At 29.0% G+C, this 21,501-nt stretch overlaps 1 protein-coding gene across 1 annotated transcript in view; it reads left to right on the forward strand.

Annotated features, from left to right (window-relative positions):
• Positions 1–5,595: 5,595 nt before the first annotated feature.
• Positions 5,596–21,501, forward strand: part of LOC135962850 (serine-rich adhesin for platelets) — a 33,165-nt gene continuing 17,259 nt past the window's right edge. Inside the window, exon 1 of the mRNA XM_065514754.1 lies at positions 5,596–5,817. Within this exon, the coding sequence (XP_065370826.1) occupies positions 5,670–5,817 (148 nt within the window). The 5' untranslated portion in view covers positions 5,596–5,669. The remainder of the gene's footprint in view (positions 5,818–21,501) is intronic.

Below are 21,501 nucleotides of genomic sequence, written 5' to 3' on the forward strand. Positions count from 1 at the left end.
CCCCTTTTCACTGGTTTCAATATTTATTTGAGTTCAAGATTCGCCAAAGCCGAAAATAGCTCTCTTACTAAACATTCTCTAAATAACAAATTTCATTTGATCAGTCATAGTTTTAGTGCATTTGAATATTTAACAACTCTTGCCACTATTGGATGCTACTACCACATATTTGTATGATTGCTGACATTCTTTCTCATTTAATATGTCTGTATGGATGGATGGATGGATGGATTTTTGCATATTTATATAAAGCGAGCCTAAGTGTGGTATGTATGTAATCGAATCATTAATAGTTTTGTAGGGTGTCAAAATTAAACAACGCTCTGTCACAACAACTTTTGGTCTGCAGGTTGTTTTTCTTGTTTTTTTTTCTTACGTTTTTGTTGTTTTATAATAGAAAGCAATGCTGCTGCATACGACGAGTACGAGTCATAAACATGTTTTTCTTGTCTTGTCTTTGGTCTAATGTAATACCCTCTACTTTATGTTGTTAACTCTTTAGCCGTATTGTGCTGTGTTGACTGGTTTTATTTTTTGGCTTTTGCTCTGTCATCAACATCTTGGCTTTTGTGGTCGAATGTTGGTGGTTTGAATAAACAACCTGTTGCTCTATGAATCAGTTCTTGTTTTAACTTTCAAACGAAACGTATAACTCTAAAGAAAACCAACATATATTGTATGTCGTACATGAATTACGGTTTAACTAAATAAGAGAAGAAAAAATAAACATTTTAAATTCATAATAATACGGTCAATCGCTTCAATCTTATAAAAAAAGTTTAAAAATTAAAAAATAATGAATTCTCTGCCATAATATAAATAATTACAAATCTACATAAGTTGCATCAGCTAATTTAAAATTTAGCGAATATTTTAGGTTGGTTTAAAGTTTAAATGAACAAATTCTTTATTCAAATATCAACCAACAACAAAATAGCAATAACAAACACATACATATGTAAATAATATGCATACATACATATGTTATTATTTGATTCAATTATAATACCTAAAAATAGTTTTATAAATAAATATAGACGGGAAGACAAAATAAATATTTTGTTCAACGGCGAAACTTTTTGGACTTGATTCAGATACATGCCATAATGAAGTTTTATGCCTGTAAATTACTTTTTTTGAATTGACTCTGGTTCTCAGTATAAGGCGCGTTCTATAGAAATTAAGGAGGTCGCAACACATATTTTTTAACTACATAAATACATACATATATGTACGTTTATGTTAAAAAAAGAACATAACAAAAAAATCTCATTTAACTTAACTCCCAGTTACACCACAAAAATAAAACGAAAAAAATTTGATCTTACGTTATAACCTCATTATAGATATGCTAAATTAAATTAAATTAAACGACGGATACTTCATAAAATTCATCTATGAAAAAATTTAAAAGATTTCACCACATATTTTAGTATAACTCGAAAACGATTTGATTAAAAATTACAAAAAAATACGATTTTATTTTTAGGCCATAATAAATACAAAACGAGAAATATTTTATTTAAAATATGATTTTATTCAAAATTATGTATGTAATGATGTCTCGGACTACTAACCTGTTATAAAAATTAAGCAGATTGCAACACATACATATTTTAGCACATCTTGAGAGCGACAATAAAATATGGCTCGTATTATTCGTAACATTTCATCACATAATTGTGAATAAAATTATCATATTTGGTACAACCTCCTTAATTTTTCAAAAAAGTGACTTAACTTCATTAAATTGAATAATAATTGACTGATAATACATATCGCGCGTTTACGCAACAACGCGTTGCATGTTTTTTAAACTTTTGGTACTTTATAACATATCAATCGGCTAATGAAAATTCGTTTACTTATTAAAATAAACAAAATGGACAACGTGATAACATTTCTTTCATTAGTGTAAAAAATAGTTTTCCTTCATTCTTGATGAACATTATTTTAGTTTTCCAAAACAAAAACGTCAGCTGATTGATTCTTATCTCAAAAAACATAGTTGCACTTTTTCACTGATAAATATTGATGTTTTGTCCCTTATACAACTCTGAATGTATCGAGTTACTTTTTGGTACTGAGAACCGGGAAAAATAGACAGTATTGAGTACAGAGTACCCAAATACTCAAAACATTCACAACACTGTTTCAAAACATATTGTGTACCTTGTTCTGTGAAAATACACTACTTCAATCTACCTCTTCATGGTAAATTCCGGCCAAAAATGTTTTTTTTTTTGTTTTTAATTTTTATAAAATTTTTATGGTAAATTTTTCTAAACACTTTAAAATATACAGTATCATTGTTATTTTGGCTATGAAGTAACTATATTGTTATTTATAGTGCTGTAAAGACAAAGGTTTTTTCTTGTCGTTTTAATATTTGAAAAATGTGATTTTTTTTACTTTTGGAATCGAAGTAGCCTGTGCATTTACATGAAAACCTATTTTTGTTCAATAATTTCAAAACGTCCACGATAGTTTGGCCAAGCCCTGTATATGTATTCCGAAATTTCTACGACAATTTTTTTCAATCACGTATGATATTCTTTATTTTTGGATCAAATTTCAGTCATTTACATGAATTAACCAATTTTTTGTCGATACCTTTAAAACGTACATTATTGTTTGGCCAAACCCTGTATATATATCCGAAATTTTTTATGACCAATTTTTTTTCGATCACTTATGTTATTCTTTATTTTTGGACTAAATTTCAGACACTTTTTTTATGATACTTTTAGAACGTCCATGATTTTTTGACCAAACCCTGCATTTGGACATCGAAATATTTATCGATCGATCGGTTATGTTATTCTTAATACAAATACCAAATTTCAATAATTTTTATGAAGAAATAAAGAATATATGGATTTTTGGCCGGAATTGATCACCGTGCAGTGTTGCTTTGTGATTTTAAAAACAGTAAAGAAAACGATTAGTTTTAAAATTCATTAATTCATTTCAATTCAAATTGTTTGTTTTGCCAAAATAATCCATTTTATTAAATTAGTTTTAATGCAATAAAAACAAAAAATTTTAAAGATTTCGATTTTGTAAAGATTGGAATTTTACTTAGCTGTGGCTCAAGTTATTAACTATATATTTTTAGTCTGGCTTTTATTGAGCATATAAAACTATTTAAATATTAATCGGAGTGTAATTGTGGGTGTATTTATATATTCAACTTCTAAAAATTTAAATTAATAACATCATCATTGCTCGCAGTTACTGGACATTCGTAGATTTCACAATTAACATATTTTATTCAAAATAATTCAAATATGTACATTAGAGTGACAGCCGATATTTTTTTTTAAATTTCAAAGAGTGCCGGGAATATTGTGACACTAGGCCTAAAAGTTAAGTGCTGAAAATTTGAGCTAAATCGGACAACGATTTCTGGACGCGCATCGAGGTCAAAGTTCAGATATATGCTAAATTTTATTATTTATATGGAATAAATAGGTGAAACTCGTTAACTTTCTGCATTGTTTTCTAGAAATATGTAGATTTATTTATATTAATGAATATTACATTAATTTTTTTTTTTTGGAAATTAACCCTGTATCTCCTTTGGGTCAAAAAGACCCAAAAACTGTATTATCGCCAAAGATCGGAAAAAATTTTCAGGTTTTGTAAAAATTTTGCTACTAAATAAATACTTTTGCAATTGAATGTAAAAGAATCGAAATGTGTACGTAATTATCGAGATATAAATGACAAAATTTGTTAAAAAAAATTTTAAAGTTATTACAAATTCGCCAGACCATTTACGTGTCTCAGGCCACTTGAACAAGAAATTTAGGAAAAAAAAACAGTTTTCCTCCAGTTTCATTAACATCGGCCCAAAATATATAACATTTCGCTATCTTTATCGCTAAAGTACATACTATGTACTTTAGATACTAGAATAAAGAATTCAATACGTTTGAGAAATCCGATATGTCTATTTAAGTTTAAAAATTTGTCCTCAATTAGGCATTAATTATAATGCATTATAAAAATAAAAGAGCTTAGAATATTGGTTTTGCCGAATCTTAAATGTCCTCCACTTAAATCTAAAATTATATGAATTACTATCACATTTCTCTGCTGCTCTTTCCTCGCTACTGTCCATGATTTCACCTAGCCCCCGTGATGAAATTGAACATAAACATGTTTTGTATGAACCTCAATCATTCTACCAACTTTTGTGAGAATCGGTCCATAATTGACTCTTGCCCTCATATATCCCCTATATCAGAAAAATATTTCATTGTCACATATTGATAGTGGGTATACAAGATTTGGCACAGTCGAATATACTTGTTTCTTTCTAAAACAGTGCAGGGATGGAAAATAGCTTTATGGATTTTGTATCAACCACAAGTAGAGTGGTCAAACCGGTTTTCGAATTATTCGAAAAACCGGTTATTTTCCAATTTTCCTGTTTTTTTAAACCGATTTTTACAAAAGGACGGTTTTTGAGTTATTCTACAAACCGGTTTTTTTCTCTCGAATTATTCGACAAAATCGAATATTTTTTTATTTATTTTAAGATTCTGCGATTACTTTTAATAATTAGCAATTACTTTAAACAACCATTCCCACGACAGCCGGTTCTACGTACCGGAATGACCCGAAGATTTTCGGCCAAGGGCTGTCAACCCAGCAACAACAACAACTTTAAACAACACTTTTCTTCTAAATGTGTATTATGATTTCATGTTGCGCGTGTTTAATTTAGCTTCGTATAACGGTTCCTGTTCTACGTAGTTTATACCAACCTCGTGTCTTTTGAATTGGTGGATATCATAAAAAGTCATTGATACTGTACATTACATATTTTTCGAACATCCATGAAACATGTTTAGTGAGTATAACAACCCAGCGGCGAAAAGAAGTAGTAAGCAGGCCTTCTGGAAGGCCTTATTTAGCAGACACAAGGACTTATTGCCCCACTCCATACTCATACATTTTTTACACACGATGTCCTAGCCAGCCAAGGCCTTCTGCTTTACCTTCTTCAACAGGCCTGATAGTAGGCCTTCCTCAACAGGCCTGGTAACAGGCCTTCTTCACAGGCTTGTTTTCTTATCGAAATTATTAAAAGTATTCAAAACCTAAAAAAAATCAAAAAAAGTCTCCAATGGTATAATGGAGGATTTTATATGCTAAGAAAAAACTAAAAAAAGATCGCAGATATTGGATATTCTTTATCATGCCTTACTTTCGATTTCTCCAACATCTACAATCAGCGAGAGAGTTTTTTCCAAGTCTAGTTTTATTAAAACTAAAGAAAATTATTTATTTTTTGGTTGAATTGTTGTTTTGTTTTTGTTTATGTTTTTGTTCTTTAATTAATAAAATAATTAAACTAAATAATTAAAATTAATAATAAAATTAAATTATTAAACACAAAATTCGTGGTTTTATTTTCAGTTTAAAATTAAAATATAAATTATTCGGTTAATCGAATAATTAAAAATTAACCTATTATTAACCGATTAAATCTAAACCACGATTAATTATTTGCTCGATTAACCGATATCTAACACCAAACATTTGTTTATTTTTTTTGGAAATTTTTAGTGTATAAATTAGGTTTTTGTTTTGTCAGACAACAAAACTAAACAACGAAACAAAAAAATTCACAGAGTCAAGCAAATAACCAGCAAAAAATGTTACAGCCACGTGAATCCAGACTCTTATGGAGGAGGCGAAAACGAAGACATAGTATGGAAGGTCTATGCTGCAGTCGAATTTACTCCACACTCATAATTATTGGGTGCCTAACATCTTTGCCACAGGGATTAACACAACACAATGGTGAGTTGTATTTTATTTCTAAACATTTTCTACATTTGCATTTGAATAAGAAAATACGTTTAAAAAAGGTTTAGTTTTTGAAATATGACCTCAAAATGTAAAAAAAAAAAATTGTAAAATGTATACGTCTTCGAGTTTCACTTGATTTCATGGTATTTTTTGATTTTATACCCTTCACCATGAGTGGCAAGGGTATATATAAGTTTGACATTCCGTTTGTAATTTCCACATTTTTCATTTGCGACCCCATAAAGTATATATATTCTGGGTCGTTATAGATAGCGGAATCGATATAGCCATGTCCGTCTGTCCGTCTGTCCGTCTGTGTGTTGAAATCAACTTTCCGAAGCCCCCAAATAACATACATACATGATTCATATATCAATATCTCCGGAAAATCGAGAAAATCGGTCAATAAATGGCTGAGATATAAGGAAAAAACCAGGACAACCTCGATTTTTTACCTATTTTTGACCTATATCTGGATTACTAAGTCATTAATATAGACAATATGGATATCTAATGATTGATATTTCAAAGTCCATTGCAACGATGTTGATAAGACTATAGTAAGTTGGACCTACAATGTGTCAAAATCGGGAAAAATATTTTTTATCCCGAATTTTTTTTTCATAAAAAAAATTTTTTTGTCATACATTTTTTTTAAAAAAAAAAATTTAAAAACTAAAAAAAAAAAAAAATTTAAAAAATTTTGAAAAAAGCTTTTTTTAAAAAAAATTAAAAAACAATTTAAAAAAAAAAAAATTTGAAAAACAATTAAAAAAAATTAAATTTTGTTTACCAAAAAAAAAATATTTTAAAATATAATTTGGTGAAGGGTATATAAGATTCGGCACAGCAGAATATAGCTCTCTTACTTGTTTATTTCTAATGTTAAATATTTGTCATCACCTGTGGGTCAAAGGGCAAATTTATTTAATATTAGGGTTATATTTTGATGAAACTTAGGAAAAATATTCTCTGAGGTCTGATGAATAAATTTCATGTCAAAGTTATTTTTTTATAAAACTAGATTTTGAAATTATACTTATCATTAAAATTAAGCAGCGTAAGATTGTATTTTTCCTAAATAACTTGAATAAATAACAGCCAATTCGACTAATATAGCTTCAACAATAAGGCCGTTATCAACTGTTAAATTTGATATTGGAAGACCCTTTATATATGTGGAATCTAATAGCTGTAATATGTATGAGAATTTTAATTGTATAACATATATTTTAAATTTATTTTATCAAAATTTAATCTGACTGAGTTCAATTATAATAATTTTAGTTGAGCTCGTAGCTCAATCATATCTGTCCGTATATTTATACCCTTCACCTTCGTGAGAAGGGTATATATAAAATTGTCATTCCGTTCGTAATTTCCACAATATAATTTTCCGACCCTATAAAGTATATATAGATAGCGGAGTCGATTAAGCCATGTCCGTCTGTCTGTTGAATTCAATTTTCTGAAGACCAAAATTCTGTCAGACATGCTTTCGAGAAGCTTGCTATTTAAAATCAGCGAAATCGGTGCACAAATGGCTGAGATATGAGGAAAAAACCCAGGACAACTTCGATTTTTGACCTATATCTAGAGTACTAAGACATTAATGTAGACAATATGGATATCTAATGATAGATATTTCAAAGACCTTTGCAACGACGTATATCAGACCATAGTAAGTTGGACCTACAATAGGTCAAAATCGTATAACCGTGAAAAACCAAACAAAAAAATAAATTTAAATCATAAAAGTTTTTAAAAAGAAACATAAAAAATCAAAAATTTAAAAAATATAATATTTTACTTCCCATAAAATTGATTTTTCCACAAATTTTAACTTTTCTAACAAATAAGTAGAACCATTTTCAAACACTCATTTCATAGAATGAGCAATTATCTATCACATGCCTTTTAAATTTTTTGATTATCTCATGATTTTTGCAACGAAAAAACTCAAATGGCGCCACTGTGCGTCGGCAGACCGGAAAGAATTGGTTGTGCTATTACCAACAAAAAGTGAATAAAATAAAATTTTAAAATGAGAATATCTCGCAGACCTGTTTTAAATATTTTTAAAATATGTTAATACTGTTGTTTTTACTTATTTGATATGATCGGATTTTTAATTTTTATAGGGTTAATACGTTTCCGTGAAAAGATAAAAGTCCAAGATATGATTTATAATAATAAAATGTTACAGTTCAGAAGAAATACGTTTGTAACTTATAGGTCATTTTAGGGTCAATGGGGCTAACTAGTTCCATTTGACTGAGATAATAAATTTTCCATTTTTAAAAGAAAAAACAAAACGTTTTTTAAGCAAACGGTATATTTTTACTTAATCTAACTTTTTGTATTAAAAATCAATTTTTATAAAAAGTGGACTGAGAACATTTTCTCACTAAGATAACGAACGATATGTACTAAAATGCTAAATTTTATTTTGTTTAAAAGCAAAATACTTACCTAGAAACTTTCCCCGGAGTATGTAACCACTTTAAACTATTCGATGATGAAATATTTTATATTTTTATATTCCATACATATTTAAAAATACCAACAACTAATTTTTAAATGTCAATATATTTCTTGTTTGTATAATACATATTAATTTTATACATAAATACATTGAAATAAAACAATGAGAACAAAATCTTGGTGTGTTGTGAACAATTTCATAATGAATGTTTTTGTATAAATGCATAATTATGAAGCGGTAAATAACAAAACTTGTTATTTAGCTTCAATTTATATATAGAAAAATGACAATGAAGTATTGAACACACATAAATATATTTTTATTCATTATATTAAATAGCAAACGATTTAAAAATTCAATATGTCGTGCCGAATCTTATATACCCTTCACCAAATTATACTTCAAAATTTTAAATATTTTAAGGTAAACAAAATTTAATTTTTTTTCCAGTTGTTTTTTTTCATTATTTGTAAAAATTTAAAATTTTTTTTTTTTTATATTTTAAAAAATTTTTTTTTGTGAAAAAAAAATTCGGGTTAACAAATTTTTTTTCCGATTTTGACCCATTGTAGACAGACGGACAAACAGACGGACATGGCTTAATCGACTCCGCTATCTATAAGGATCCAGAATATATATACTTTATAGGGTCGGAAATGAAAAATGTAGAAATTACAAACGGAATGACAAACTTATATATACCCTTCTCACGAAGGTGAAGGGTATAATAAGTTACTACAAGTTGCTTATTTTTAATCAAACCAGAAAATCATGTAATGAAGTATGAAATGAAATAGCCCGCTGGGGTATTTTCGGAGATTTTTTTAAGCCTAACTCTAAAAAATCCGTCAAATCGTTAAATGTTAACTAGGGCCCTATCTAATCTGAAGTTTAGAAATGTCTTTGCAATGGAAAAACAAGCAAGAGAGCTATATTCGGCTGTGCCGAATCATATATACCCTTCACCAAATTATACTTCAAAATAAAAATGTTAAATATTTTTAGGTAAACAACATTTTTTTTCCAAAGTTGTTTTTTGAATTTTTTGGAACAATTTTTTTTTCGAATTGTTATTTAAAAAATTTTTTTTTTTTAATTTTTTTTTTATACCCTTCACCATGAGTGGCAAGGGTATATATAAGTTTGTCATTCCGTTTGTAATTTCTTCATTTTTCATAGCGGAGTCGATATAGCCATGTCCGCCTGTGTTTTGAAATCAACTTTCTGAAGCCAACTTTCTGAATGATACATTAATATCTCCAAAATTCTTCCGGTTGCTATTTAAAATCTAGAAAATCGGTCCACAAATGGCTGAGATATAAGGAAAAAACCAGGACAACCTCGATTTTTGACCCATATCTGGATTACTAAATCATTAATATAGACAATATGGATATCTAATGAAGATATATCAAAGACCTGTGCAACGACGTATATAAGACCATAGTAAGTTGGACCTACAATGGGTCAAACTCAGAAAAAAAAAAATTTAATTAGAATTTTTTTCACTAAATATTAAAAAAAAATTAAAAACTAAAAAATTATAAAAAAACTATAATAAAAACAACTGGAAAAAAATTAAATTTTGTTTACCTAAAAATAGTAATTTTTCAATAGCATGGTGGCCCAATGCACACGTCAAAAATCGTAAAGAATGGTGTTCCCAGAAAAATTTCTTATTAATGCAATTATCAGCTCAATGTCTTGAGTTCAATCCTATTGAGAATTTTTAGTGAATCGTGAATTGGCTGAAACAATATTGGTTGAAACAATACCGATTAACTCCTACCAATTTGTACGAGCTTTAACAGCAGATTGAGCACGAGAGAGTATTCCAAAAAAAGTTAATGAAACATTTATAGAAAATATGGCAATGCGTGTAAAATTTTATTTACGTAATAAAGGATTTTGAATTTTTTTTTTAAAAAATGCAATTTTTCCCTAAAGTTATTGTGGGGTGCAAAATTGAGTACATGTGAGTTATTTTAGTTTTGTCTGTTTTTTTATTTAGAACTGGATGTTTTTTGTTTTGAATTATAATTCATTTTGTTACATATGAAACATAAAATAAATGACAGAAACAATTTTTGGATTTGCTTTATTAGTTTTATTTTTATTCCATAAGAAGCGCACAAAATAGAAACATGTACTCATTTGAGCTTCCCACTGTAGGTCAAAAATCGAAGTTGTCCTGGGTTTTTTCTCATATCTAAGACATTTGTGGACCGATTTTGCTGATTTTAAATAGGAAACTTCTCGAAATAATGTCTGACAGAATTATTGAAGATTTGCATCCCGAAGATATCTGGGGTCTTCAGAAAATTGATTTCAACAGACAGACGGACATGGCTTAATCGACTTTACTTTATAGGGTCGGAAAATGATATTGTGGAAATTACAAACGGAATGACAAAAAAAAGTTACAAATTTGAGAAAATTTTGACTTTAAAAAATCGATTTTTTGGATAAGGTTTTTATTCCAAAATGACCAGCTAAAAAAAGTTATCGTAAATAACAGAACATTTGCCGTGGTGTTAGGCATTATTATTTTTTTATTTACCGGGTTTTCTCTAATAATGTGGCAAAAATTGTGGTCGTACGTAGACTTATGCCGACCACTGCATAGTCCTCACAATTGTGTGGACTATGGAAAGTATCAAAATTATAGAAAAAGATGACAGTAAGAGCTGTCATCTTGAATAAATTCGCAGTGGTTAAGTATTAGCATGAAATCTTTGACACATATTTAAGTGTAGAAACACAAGCTTGTGGATTTATTTCTTCACAATTTTGCTTTTAAAAATATAAATGTAAGTAAATGCTTAAATTGATATTTCATAAAATTTTTCATTTGGTCATTTATTTTTCAAACGACCCAATTAAGTTTTGACGCAGAGTCTGCGTATTGTCCACTTAATGGGTGATAGATATGCATAAACAAATAAATTTATTTTAGAGTATTTTAAATTTAATACATTTGTTTGCGGGTTTTATATAACAAAGACAACAAAGAACTACGTGACCTTAATAAAATACGTAATTATAGAAACAAATTTTAGGTTTTTGTTAATAGCTACGAGTGCATGCATTTTTTGTTATTTAGGCCCTAATTTTGTAAATCACGTCACAAAGTGATATTTATATGGAAAGCAAAAACAAAATTTCAAAAATTTTAAAAATTTGTTTTTGTTTTATATACAAAATTTTCAAATTATGAAAGGCAAATCAACGCTTGAATTTTGGTGCGTTTGTTCTGTTAAGAATTTGTATATAAAACAAAAACAAATTTTTGAAATTTTGTTTTTGCTTTCCATATAAATATCACTTTGTGACGTGATTTACAAAATTAGGGCCTTAATTTTATTTGTTGTCTACTATATTTGTACAGACATATGTATATTAGAGTGTCCCTTAGAATTAAATTTTTTGATATGTTGAAACGGTACCCGCTGAAAACTTTCGTAATGACCTAAAATACCACAAAATTTTTTTTAGCTTGTTCTAAGAAGGGCAACCCTTGCCGTCTTTCGATTTAGTTTTGAGGGAAAAAATGAAATTTTTTCAGTTTTTTTTTTTTTTAATTTTTGCCATTAAATAATTACTTTTGCAATTTAAAAGAATCGAAATGTGTACGTAATTATCGTTCTAATAAGATATAAAAGACAAAAATTGGTTAAAAAATGTTAAAGTTATTAAAAATCGCCATTAGAACAAGAAATGTAGGAACAAAATTAACATATTTTGAGAAATATTAAAACAAAGGTTTATTCTTACTTAAAATATATCCATATTTACTTGTACAAGGTGGCGCAAAAGTAAACTTCCGATGTTTGGCTGTAATTAAAAAAAAAAAAAAAAACTTTGATTATTCTTGTGGATTATTTTTATTTGGTCGCAGGACATAAACCTGCGACTTCAAAAAGTCCCACAAAAAGAAGTCTGGAGCGGTCAAATCAGGCGATCTTGCTGGCCAGTGCAAATCAGCATATCGGTTGTGGCACGTGCAGTGTGTGCCGTTGCACCGTCCTGTTGGAACCACATGTTTTCCAATCCCAATTCATCAAGTTGCGGCAAAAATAACTCGTTGATCATTGCTCTGTAGCGCTCACCATTCACAGTAACCGTTTGGCCCGCGACGTCGTCTTCCTCCAGAGAAAACAGCACACCATACAGTGAATTTGAGCGGGTGTAATGGCTATTCGTGGGTTACACGCGGATTTTCAGTGCCCCAGAAGCGTAAATTTTGATTATTTTCGTAACCGCTAAGATGGAAATGGGCCTCATCACTCATGATTATTTTTGATGAAAAATCATCTTCCTCTTGGTGATGATTAAGGATGGCTTGAGCGTATGTTAGACGCGATTGGCGGTCAGCAGCTAAGAGCTGATGCACCGTCTGTACTTTGAACGGAAACATCTTCAAATCTTGTACCAAAATTCGCTGTAAAGACCGTCAACTGATACCCATTTGCGTGGCACGTCGTCTGGTCGACGGCGCTTCCATGACATCCTCGGCTACAGCAGCAATATTCTCTGCAGAACGGCTACTCCGGGGTCTGCCACGCCTGGCAGCATCTCGTGTTGTGCCAGTCTCTTCGAGGCGAGCGGCTAAACAACCAAAAAAAAAATATTTTTTTAACGGCAGTTTCAAAACTCCATTTTCAAATTTTTAAAAATTTTGTTAAACAAATTTCAGAAGTTTTTGATCATCACATGGGGATTTATTGACAACATAATAGGGAATAAAAATGTGAAAAAAGTATGTCAATTCCTCCTATAGTTTTTCCGTACCTGCGATATACATTTTGCGATTTTCGAGAAGTTTTTCTCTTCATCAAGTGGTACGTAATGTCGTATTTTCTATAGACACATTTAATAACATTACTTCTTCGGCTATTTCAACATGATCATCATCAATGTCGTACTCAATATCATATTCTTCAACATAATCATTATTTTTATACCCTTCACTTTCGTGAGAAGGGTATATATAAGTTTGTCATTCCGTTTGTAATTTCCACAATATAATTTTCCGACCCGATAAAGTATATACTTTATATATACAGGCAAATCCCGGTATAACGAATCTCACTTTAACGAAAATACGATTTAACGCACGGTCAAATTCGTAACATTGACTACCTTATATAACGAACGTTTCAAAAATTGTATGCTCGATATAACGAATGGTGAGAAAAAACATACAAAATCAAACAAACAACCAAATTTTTAACATTGATAACCTTATATAGCGAACTTTTCAAATATTGTACGCTCAATATAACGAACAGAAAGTATAAAAAACAATAGTTTTCAATGGTTACTCTCTTTAAAAATAGGTGCTGTAATTTTTTCTATAGTGGTTTTAATTGCTTGTTTCACAATATCGAATGAAAGAATTCGTTCGCATTCTAAGCGAAAGAAAACTGATTCGTTCACATAAACATGAAGGTAGGGAATCCAAAATCAGCTTTCTTTCGCTTAGAATGCGAACGAAATCTTTCATTCAATATTGTGAAACAGGCAATAATTGTGCAAGTGTTCATGTGAATTAAATATGGGAAACCTTAGAAGAATTTCATTGAAAGAAAAAGTAAAAAATTTAAATGAATGAACGAAATATGGAATAACATAGTTCTGAAGATTTTGAAGAAAATAAAACAAAAATTTTATCGTGACTAAGTGTTTCCTGTAAATTATCTTCACACAAATTAAGTCGAATCTTCAAAATTTGTTTTTTTTAAATGTTTATCCTTCAGTTTAATTTTCAACAGGTTGAATTATTTTCAGAATCGAAATCCCTTACAATGAAGGCTTTATTAATACGCTATTCATTCCTCCTAATGTCACACAGCTCATCCAACCTAGGGATCAAAACGCCATACGTTTAGTTAAATTCCAATACAGAAAAAGTTGTCCAAAATTAAAAAAAAACATCTCGATATTACGAATTTTTCAATTTAACGAATGGGCCTGACAACATATTGTTCGTTATACCGGGATTTGCCTGTATATATTATATTATATATTTATTATATTCTGGATCCTTATAGATAGCGGAGTCGATTAAGCCATGTCCGTATATCTGTCTGTCTATTGAAATCAATTTTGTGAAGACCCCAGATATCTTCGGGATCCAAATCTTCAATAATTATGTCAAACATGCTTTCGAGAAGTTTCCTATTTAAAATCAACAAAATCGGTCCACAAATGGCTAAGATATTAGGAAAATACCAGAACAACCTGGATTTTTGAATATTTTTGACCTATATCTGGATTACTAAGTCATTAATATAGACAATATGGATATCTAATGATAGATATTTCAAAGACCTTTGCAACGACGTATATAAGACCGTAGTAAGTTGGACCTACAATGGGTCAAAATCGGAAAAAATATTTTTTAACCCGAGTTCTTTTTTTTCACCAAAAAAAAATTTTTTTTGCAGTCAGGGTCTGTATAAGATTTCGAAACGTAATTTTGATTGTCTTTTTTCCTCTGAAATTTAACTAAAAATTCTTTGGCTGCTTTAGGTTTGGGAACACCTTTTGTCATTCATTGTTCGATTATTGGTTTGGTAATGTAAATAAAGCAGTACTCTACTTTTTGAAACGAAAAAAAGCTTTTAATTGTTCAATGCATTTGTTCCCAAATTATTAACTTTGGCAACGAATGGGACAAATATGTCCCATGATTTTTCTCGTAGAAGGAGTAATAATTTTTAAATTTTGACACTTTAGTCTTGTAATGTTGTCTTTCTGAGTAAGAATCCGCAATAAAATTTTAAAAATTTCCAGCGGAAAATCGTCGTCGTCAAAGGGTTAAAATTTAAAAAAAAAAATTAAAATTAAAAACAGAAAAATTTTAAGTTCGAAAAAAAAAAATTTTCCAAAGAATGAAAAAAACAACTTTGGAAAAAAAAATGTTTGTTTACCTAAAAATATTTAAAATTTGTATTTTGAAGTATATATAAGATTCGGCACAGCCGAATATAGCTCTCTTACTTGTTTATTCTACACTAACTTTTTGATTAGTATTATTTATCAATATAAAGCATGTTTCATAGAGATTCTGTCAATATTTATCCATCATATTATGTAAAACCCTACAATTTATGTTTCAAAATCCATTCCAAAATCTTTCAGACTTTTGTTTTACTAAATTTGTTTTGAGAATTTTAACTTGTTTACAGTAACATTTATACATATATTTGTAGAAGGATCTATCATCTACTATAACTTAAGCTTTAGGTATTTTAAAAATTTAAGCAAATTCGTTTAATTCGATTATTTTAAGAAAAATTATCCGTTATTCGAAAATGGTAATTTTTAAATTCTTCGAATAGTTGAGGATTTATTTGATTATTCGAACGATCATTATTCTAATGAATACCCTAGTTTGTAAGAACTCAAATTCATATCTATTCCATTGAGCTGAAATTGTTAGAAGATTTACTCTAGTGAACTTCACTTAAGGCATTTTAAAGCCATCATCTAAATACTTTCTTGTATATAAGCTAATTCATATGCTGTTAACGTTTTACACATTTATTTTGTTTTATATTTATTATCTTTATATAACGTATGTACGTTTGTATGTGTCTTTGTATTTATGTATGTATGAACGTTAGTAGTATTTGTTATTGTTATTGTTCTTGGTTATATTGTTTGTGGTCTTATAAATGTAAATTGGAACAAAAGGCACATAAATGAGCCACAAACAATACCACCTCATAACAAAGCTATGACAGATAGAAATACTAACACCATTAGCCAGCCAGCCAGCCGCTCTTTTAGCTGTAGTCAAGATTAATGAGGCCAGCGACAACAAATGACCGACTGATCGTTAACAACAACACTCGGTAATACAGGTGCATTGAAACCAGCGATGGGAAATAAAATTTTTGATCGATATCAAAATAATATGACAAAATTTTACATATGGGCAATTCCATGTCTTCGTAAGTGACATTTGTACAGCTATAGAGTGGAATAGATTTTACAAACATAAGAGTATCTGATAAATAATTTGGTCTTTATGTTCCATTCAGAGGGTACTATATCTTAAAAAAAATAATAAGTTCTTTCGAAACATTGTTGTCTAAAATAACGAGCGAAATAAGAGTATATCGTACGTGACATAAAACTGAAGTAATTTTGAGGTACATACATGTAGAAATATGCGAAAATTTGCGAATCGTGAGTGGCGTTATGTCTTCTTTTAATTTAAAAGGTAGGGTCACACATGACAAATATTTGACGAAAAAGACGTAACCACTAAATAAATGTGTGACCATACCTTTACACTAAATCAAATATTTTTCCTTTACAATCCGTCATATTTAAATAAAAACAATCTTTGGATGATTTTATAATAAATACAATTTAAAATATCGTACGTGACACATTTTTCTCTTGTAGTAAAACAATATATATTCTGTAAATATATCGAGCCCTTATCGCCAAATTATCGTAAGCGACAAAACACAAATTTTACAGGAGAAGGTTTTTTTAATTATTTTGAAATTTATACATAAAATTAAAGATGTTATGATGGGTTATAATATAATTTCGTTCTTAAGATAACTTAAAAAGAAAAAAAATACTTTTTCCCAAAAAAACTAGCGAAAATCGATTTTTTTAAATTCAAATGCTATCAACTATCGTTTTAAAAATTTAGCATATGTACCTGAAGTGTGTGTCGAGTTTAAATTTTGAATATGGACCACATGTGCCCATCATGGGCACGGACAGGGGGGTCCATATTCAAAATTTAAACTCGACAGCACTTCCTCTTTGCGCGTGTGAAATTTCATTCAAACCAATCTATTTCTCTCTTTTTGTTCTATACCACTGTGTGTCGCTTACGACAAAATTCGTTTACTGTAAACATTAAACAATGCAAACATTGACTTATGATAAAATCTTACCGCCTATATTTTTGAAGATACTAATAATTTTGATATCCTGAGTACGCTAAAACATCAGTCCGTCCATAAAATTTTAATTTCTGCAATAAATTTTTTTTTTTAAATGTCTCTTACGATAATTTGGCGCTAGGGATCGCTGTGTATACGAAAACTAAAAAAATTAATAAAAAAATATATTCGGTTTCAATAAACAATTTGTTTATAGCAAAACAACAATCAGAGTCAAATTCATTTCATACTATATTCTAATTGGAAGCTTAGTTTTCGCCGCAATCTTAAACTAAAAACTACCAATTAAATTAAAGAATTAAATATAGTCAGTTTAAACTATTATCATCTTTAAAAAAAGTTTCAAGGGTTTTTATTTTTTCAGTCGTGGTCGTCATTATCGTGAAATTGCCCATACGTAAACAAATTCTGAATTTTTTCAATCATTTTAAAAGCGTAGCAAATTTCCTATTTTTTTAATAAAAAAAATTTGTATAAACTAGTTTACACACCTATTTTTTATAGATTTTGGATTACAACATTATCGAACTTAACTTAAACACGAATACCGTGTCGCAATTTTAAAGATAACGTGATGAAATTTCTGTTTTTTGTAGAGTAGTGCCGCTGTGTACTAAGACGCTATTTTTTAGTGATTCAAAACAATTACAAAAACAAAATGTAATTTCTTATTTTGTGATACACTAAAACAATGTGTCAATGTTGTTTTTGTAAGCGATTGTAGATTGTAGTATTTTTTTAACATTATATTTATTTATTTATTGAATCTTATATGAGCCTTATATCATTAGCAATAATGGTTATTTGGTGTGATAGGTGTTTACTTTTGAGTTCATTTACTCGTATTCTCCAGGTGTTCAACAATAGCTCCACGAGTCCGAGATAATTGGCTAATTCATAGAAGCTACCTGCGGATCTCCGTGGAAGCTATGTATTGCCATATCATCAGCGAATGTCGCAGAACATCAGCTTTAATTTCATAATTTCCTGTTACATAATCCCAATATTTCACTCAAAAAGCTAGGTCTGCTATGTATGACTCCAGAATTTATGCGTACTATTTTATCGGAGAACCTTTCCATTTCAAATTTGTTAAAATAGTCTAAAATTATATACACATCATTGTCCATAACTTTGAAGCTACTCAAAGTCCAACATAATTTTTGATTCCATGTCAAAAGCAAAGATATGTCCTTAAAATGGTGTGGATAAAATTGTTTACTTCCAAAAGGTTGAAGGTCAATTTTCAGAGTATATATTTCAAAAATTTAAACAAATAGAAAACAGAGCACAATTGCATCAATTTCAATTTATGTTATATGAATTTGTATGATATGACACCATATTAGGTCGGCCATTTTGAATTTGCTAATTGGGCCATTTTTCATCATTTTTTACACTATGATTGAAAAAACGTATTAAAATATAAAAATATTTCATGGACTGTAATTCTGCGTACTTATTGTTGCTTTGACTCCAATGTGGAAAAATATATTTTTTCCATTATATCAACAAATGGTGGGCGGTATAGGTGTGGTCAAATATAAATTATCAATTTTGGATTAAAATGCTTTGACTTTTTTAAGAAAAATTTAAAACTATTATAGATCAAATGAATCTGATTCTATTGAATACTACAATTTATTTTCAGAATGTGATCTGAATATTTTGAAAAAAGAAATTTTTTTTGTTTTATTAAAAAAAATGTGTTTAAAAAGTTTTATTTCTATAACGAACTCAGTGATGTCATTTTATTCACTGTAACCAATATAAATATTTTAAATTCTGGATATCGTAACTCTCATCTTTCCAGGCCGAATCCTTTTCTGATTCACTCTCTAAATTAGCTCCATTATCATCTTTATTTATTTCTTATTTTATATTTTTAATTTTGTATGTCATCAATATAAATAAATAATTTTACCTTATTTCAAATGGAATAGCAATTTGGTGGTAGCGTTCACCTCGTTCGTCTGACTCAGAGTAAAAAATTAGCCATAACAATTAAATTCGAGCTAACTTTTCAAAACCCTTTGGCAGTTCTGTTTACTTAATGGTCTACATTCATTTCCCATTGGAATTTTTGAGGCTGATTTTTCTTGCTGCTCAGTGCTATAGAGCTTACACTAATGCACAGTGGTATAGAAAAACAAGTAAGAGAACTATATTCGGCTGTGCCGAATCTTATATACCCTTCACCAATCTAAACATAATTTTTTTTTGATAATTAAAAAAAAAATTATTTTTTCAAAATTTGTAATTTTGTATTTTTTCTAAATGGTTTTTTTTAAATTTTTTTTTAATTTTTTTTTTAATTTATTAGTGAAAAAAAAATTCCGGTTAAACAATATTTTTACTCGATTTTGACTTTGTGTAGGTCCAAATTACTATAGCCTTATATACATCGTTGCAATGGACTTTGAAATATCTATCATTAGATCCATTAGATCTATCATATCCATATTGTCTATATTAATGACCAGGGAAACCGGAAATATGCTCTAAAAAAAGCGTTTTAAGCACTTTAAATATGCAGTAAAAACTTTAAAATATGCTCTTAAAATTTAAAAAATATGTTCTTAAAAAAATAAACTTTTACTAATTTTTAACCAAAAAATATACTTTTATTTAAAAAAATCAATACAATTTATTTCTATAAAGGTAAAGTAACATAAAATAAACAAAAATAACAAGAACTAAAACAAGTATAACAAAAAATAAATACAACATAAAAGCAATAGGAACTTAAGTTATGAAAATGCCTCGAGAGGTATTTTTTGATGATATCTTTATCTTTATATATATAATTCTTCTGTACGTTTGTTAGTAACTGAACTCCTCCTTAACGGCTGGGCCGATTTCCATGAAATTTGTTGTGTGTGTTTGAGTGGGTCTCTGGATGGTTTAGATTCACAATTGACCTATATACGCACAATGGGCATGGCACCTCCCATACAAAGTAAACATTTATTAATGCATATCTGGAGTACTATTATAATGGGTCTTCAAACTTTCTGTGAGCTATGGCAGAACAACGTTTGCCGAGACAGCTAGTTTTATATAAATATAAAGTCACTTCTTCAATTAAGATTATTTTAAATTAAATTATTATTAAAATAGTGCTTATTTTATATTAAAAAAAGCCATCTATTTTTCAATTTTGAATTTTAAACAAAGTTACTTCCTTTGAAAAAATGAAAAATTAAGTAAGACAAAATTTGTTTTTGATAAACTCAAAATATGCTATTAAACAGTATAATATGCTATCTAAACACGCAAAAATATGACATAAATATGCTCTTAAAACAAATATATGCATTTAAGGGTAAAATATGCAAAAATATGCACTAACAAATCGATGCCAAAATTCTTAAATAGTTCTGAATCGTGTAAATATCTTATCCATGTGCCCATTAGACTTACCAGGAAAAACATGTATTTGCATATTTTGGTTTCCCTGTTAATGACTTAGTAACCCAGATATAGATAAAAAATAGGCCAAAAATCGAGGTTGTCCCGGTTTTTTCCTTATATCTCAGCCATTTGTGAGCCGTTTTTCTCGATTTTAAATAGCAACCGACCCGGAACAATTCCCGATATATTGATGTATCAATCATGTTTGTAAGTTATTAGCCCCCAAATAAGGAAAGTTGATTTCAATATACATATTTGGCTATATCGACTTCGCTATCTATAACGATCCAGAATATATATACCTTGTGGGGTCGTAGAATCTCCTCACCGAGCATTACAAAAAATCTCGTCGCAGCTACCATTTATCTCTTATAGCTTAGGAGATATTCGCATTTCAAAATTAAATTTTAAACATTTTTACCCACCTACTCCAGTTTTTTGATAACAGCGGATGTAAATATTTCCCGATTTTCCCCAGTTTTCTTTATTGGAGTAACAACACATTTATGTGTCAAATAGAAAAAGAATTGTTTAAAAATAATGACTAAGTCCAAAGTTATATGCATTCGAATTTAAAAAATTTTAAAAAAGCGATTGTTCGCCAATTTTTTGGGAAAAATTACTTTTTTCTTTTTAAGTTATCGCAAAAAATTTCTAAGAGGATGTATAAGAAATTTATACTTTTTGAAAAGATAACTCTTCATCAAATATTTTAAATGAAAAAAAATATTAAAATTGTTGATACCGAAGGGAACAGTTCCATTCAAAAAACGTATATTTTATATGTAAAATTCATTCAAAATTTGGGGCAAAAATTCTCAAATCACATAGTCGATA

The sequence above is a fragment of the Calliphora vicina genome, chromosome X (assembly GCF_958450345.1).
Source record: "Calliphora vicina chromosome X, idCalVici1.1, whole genome shotgun sequence".
In the NCBI taxonomy this organism is placed as follows: Eukaryota; Metazoa; Arthropoda; class Insecta; order Diptera; family Calliphoridae; genus Calliphora; species Calliphora vicina.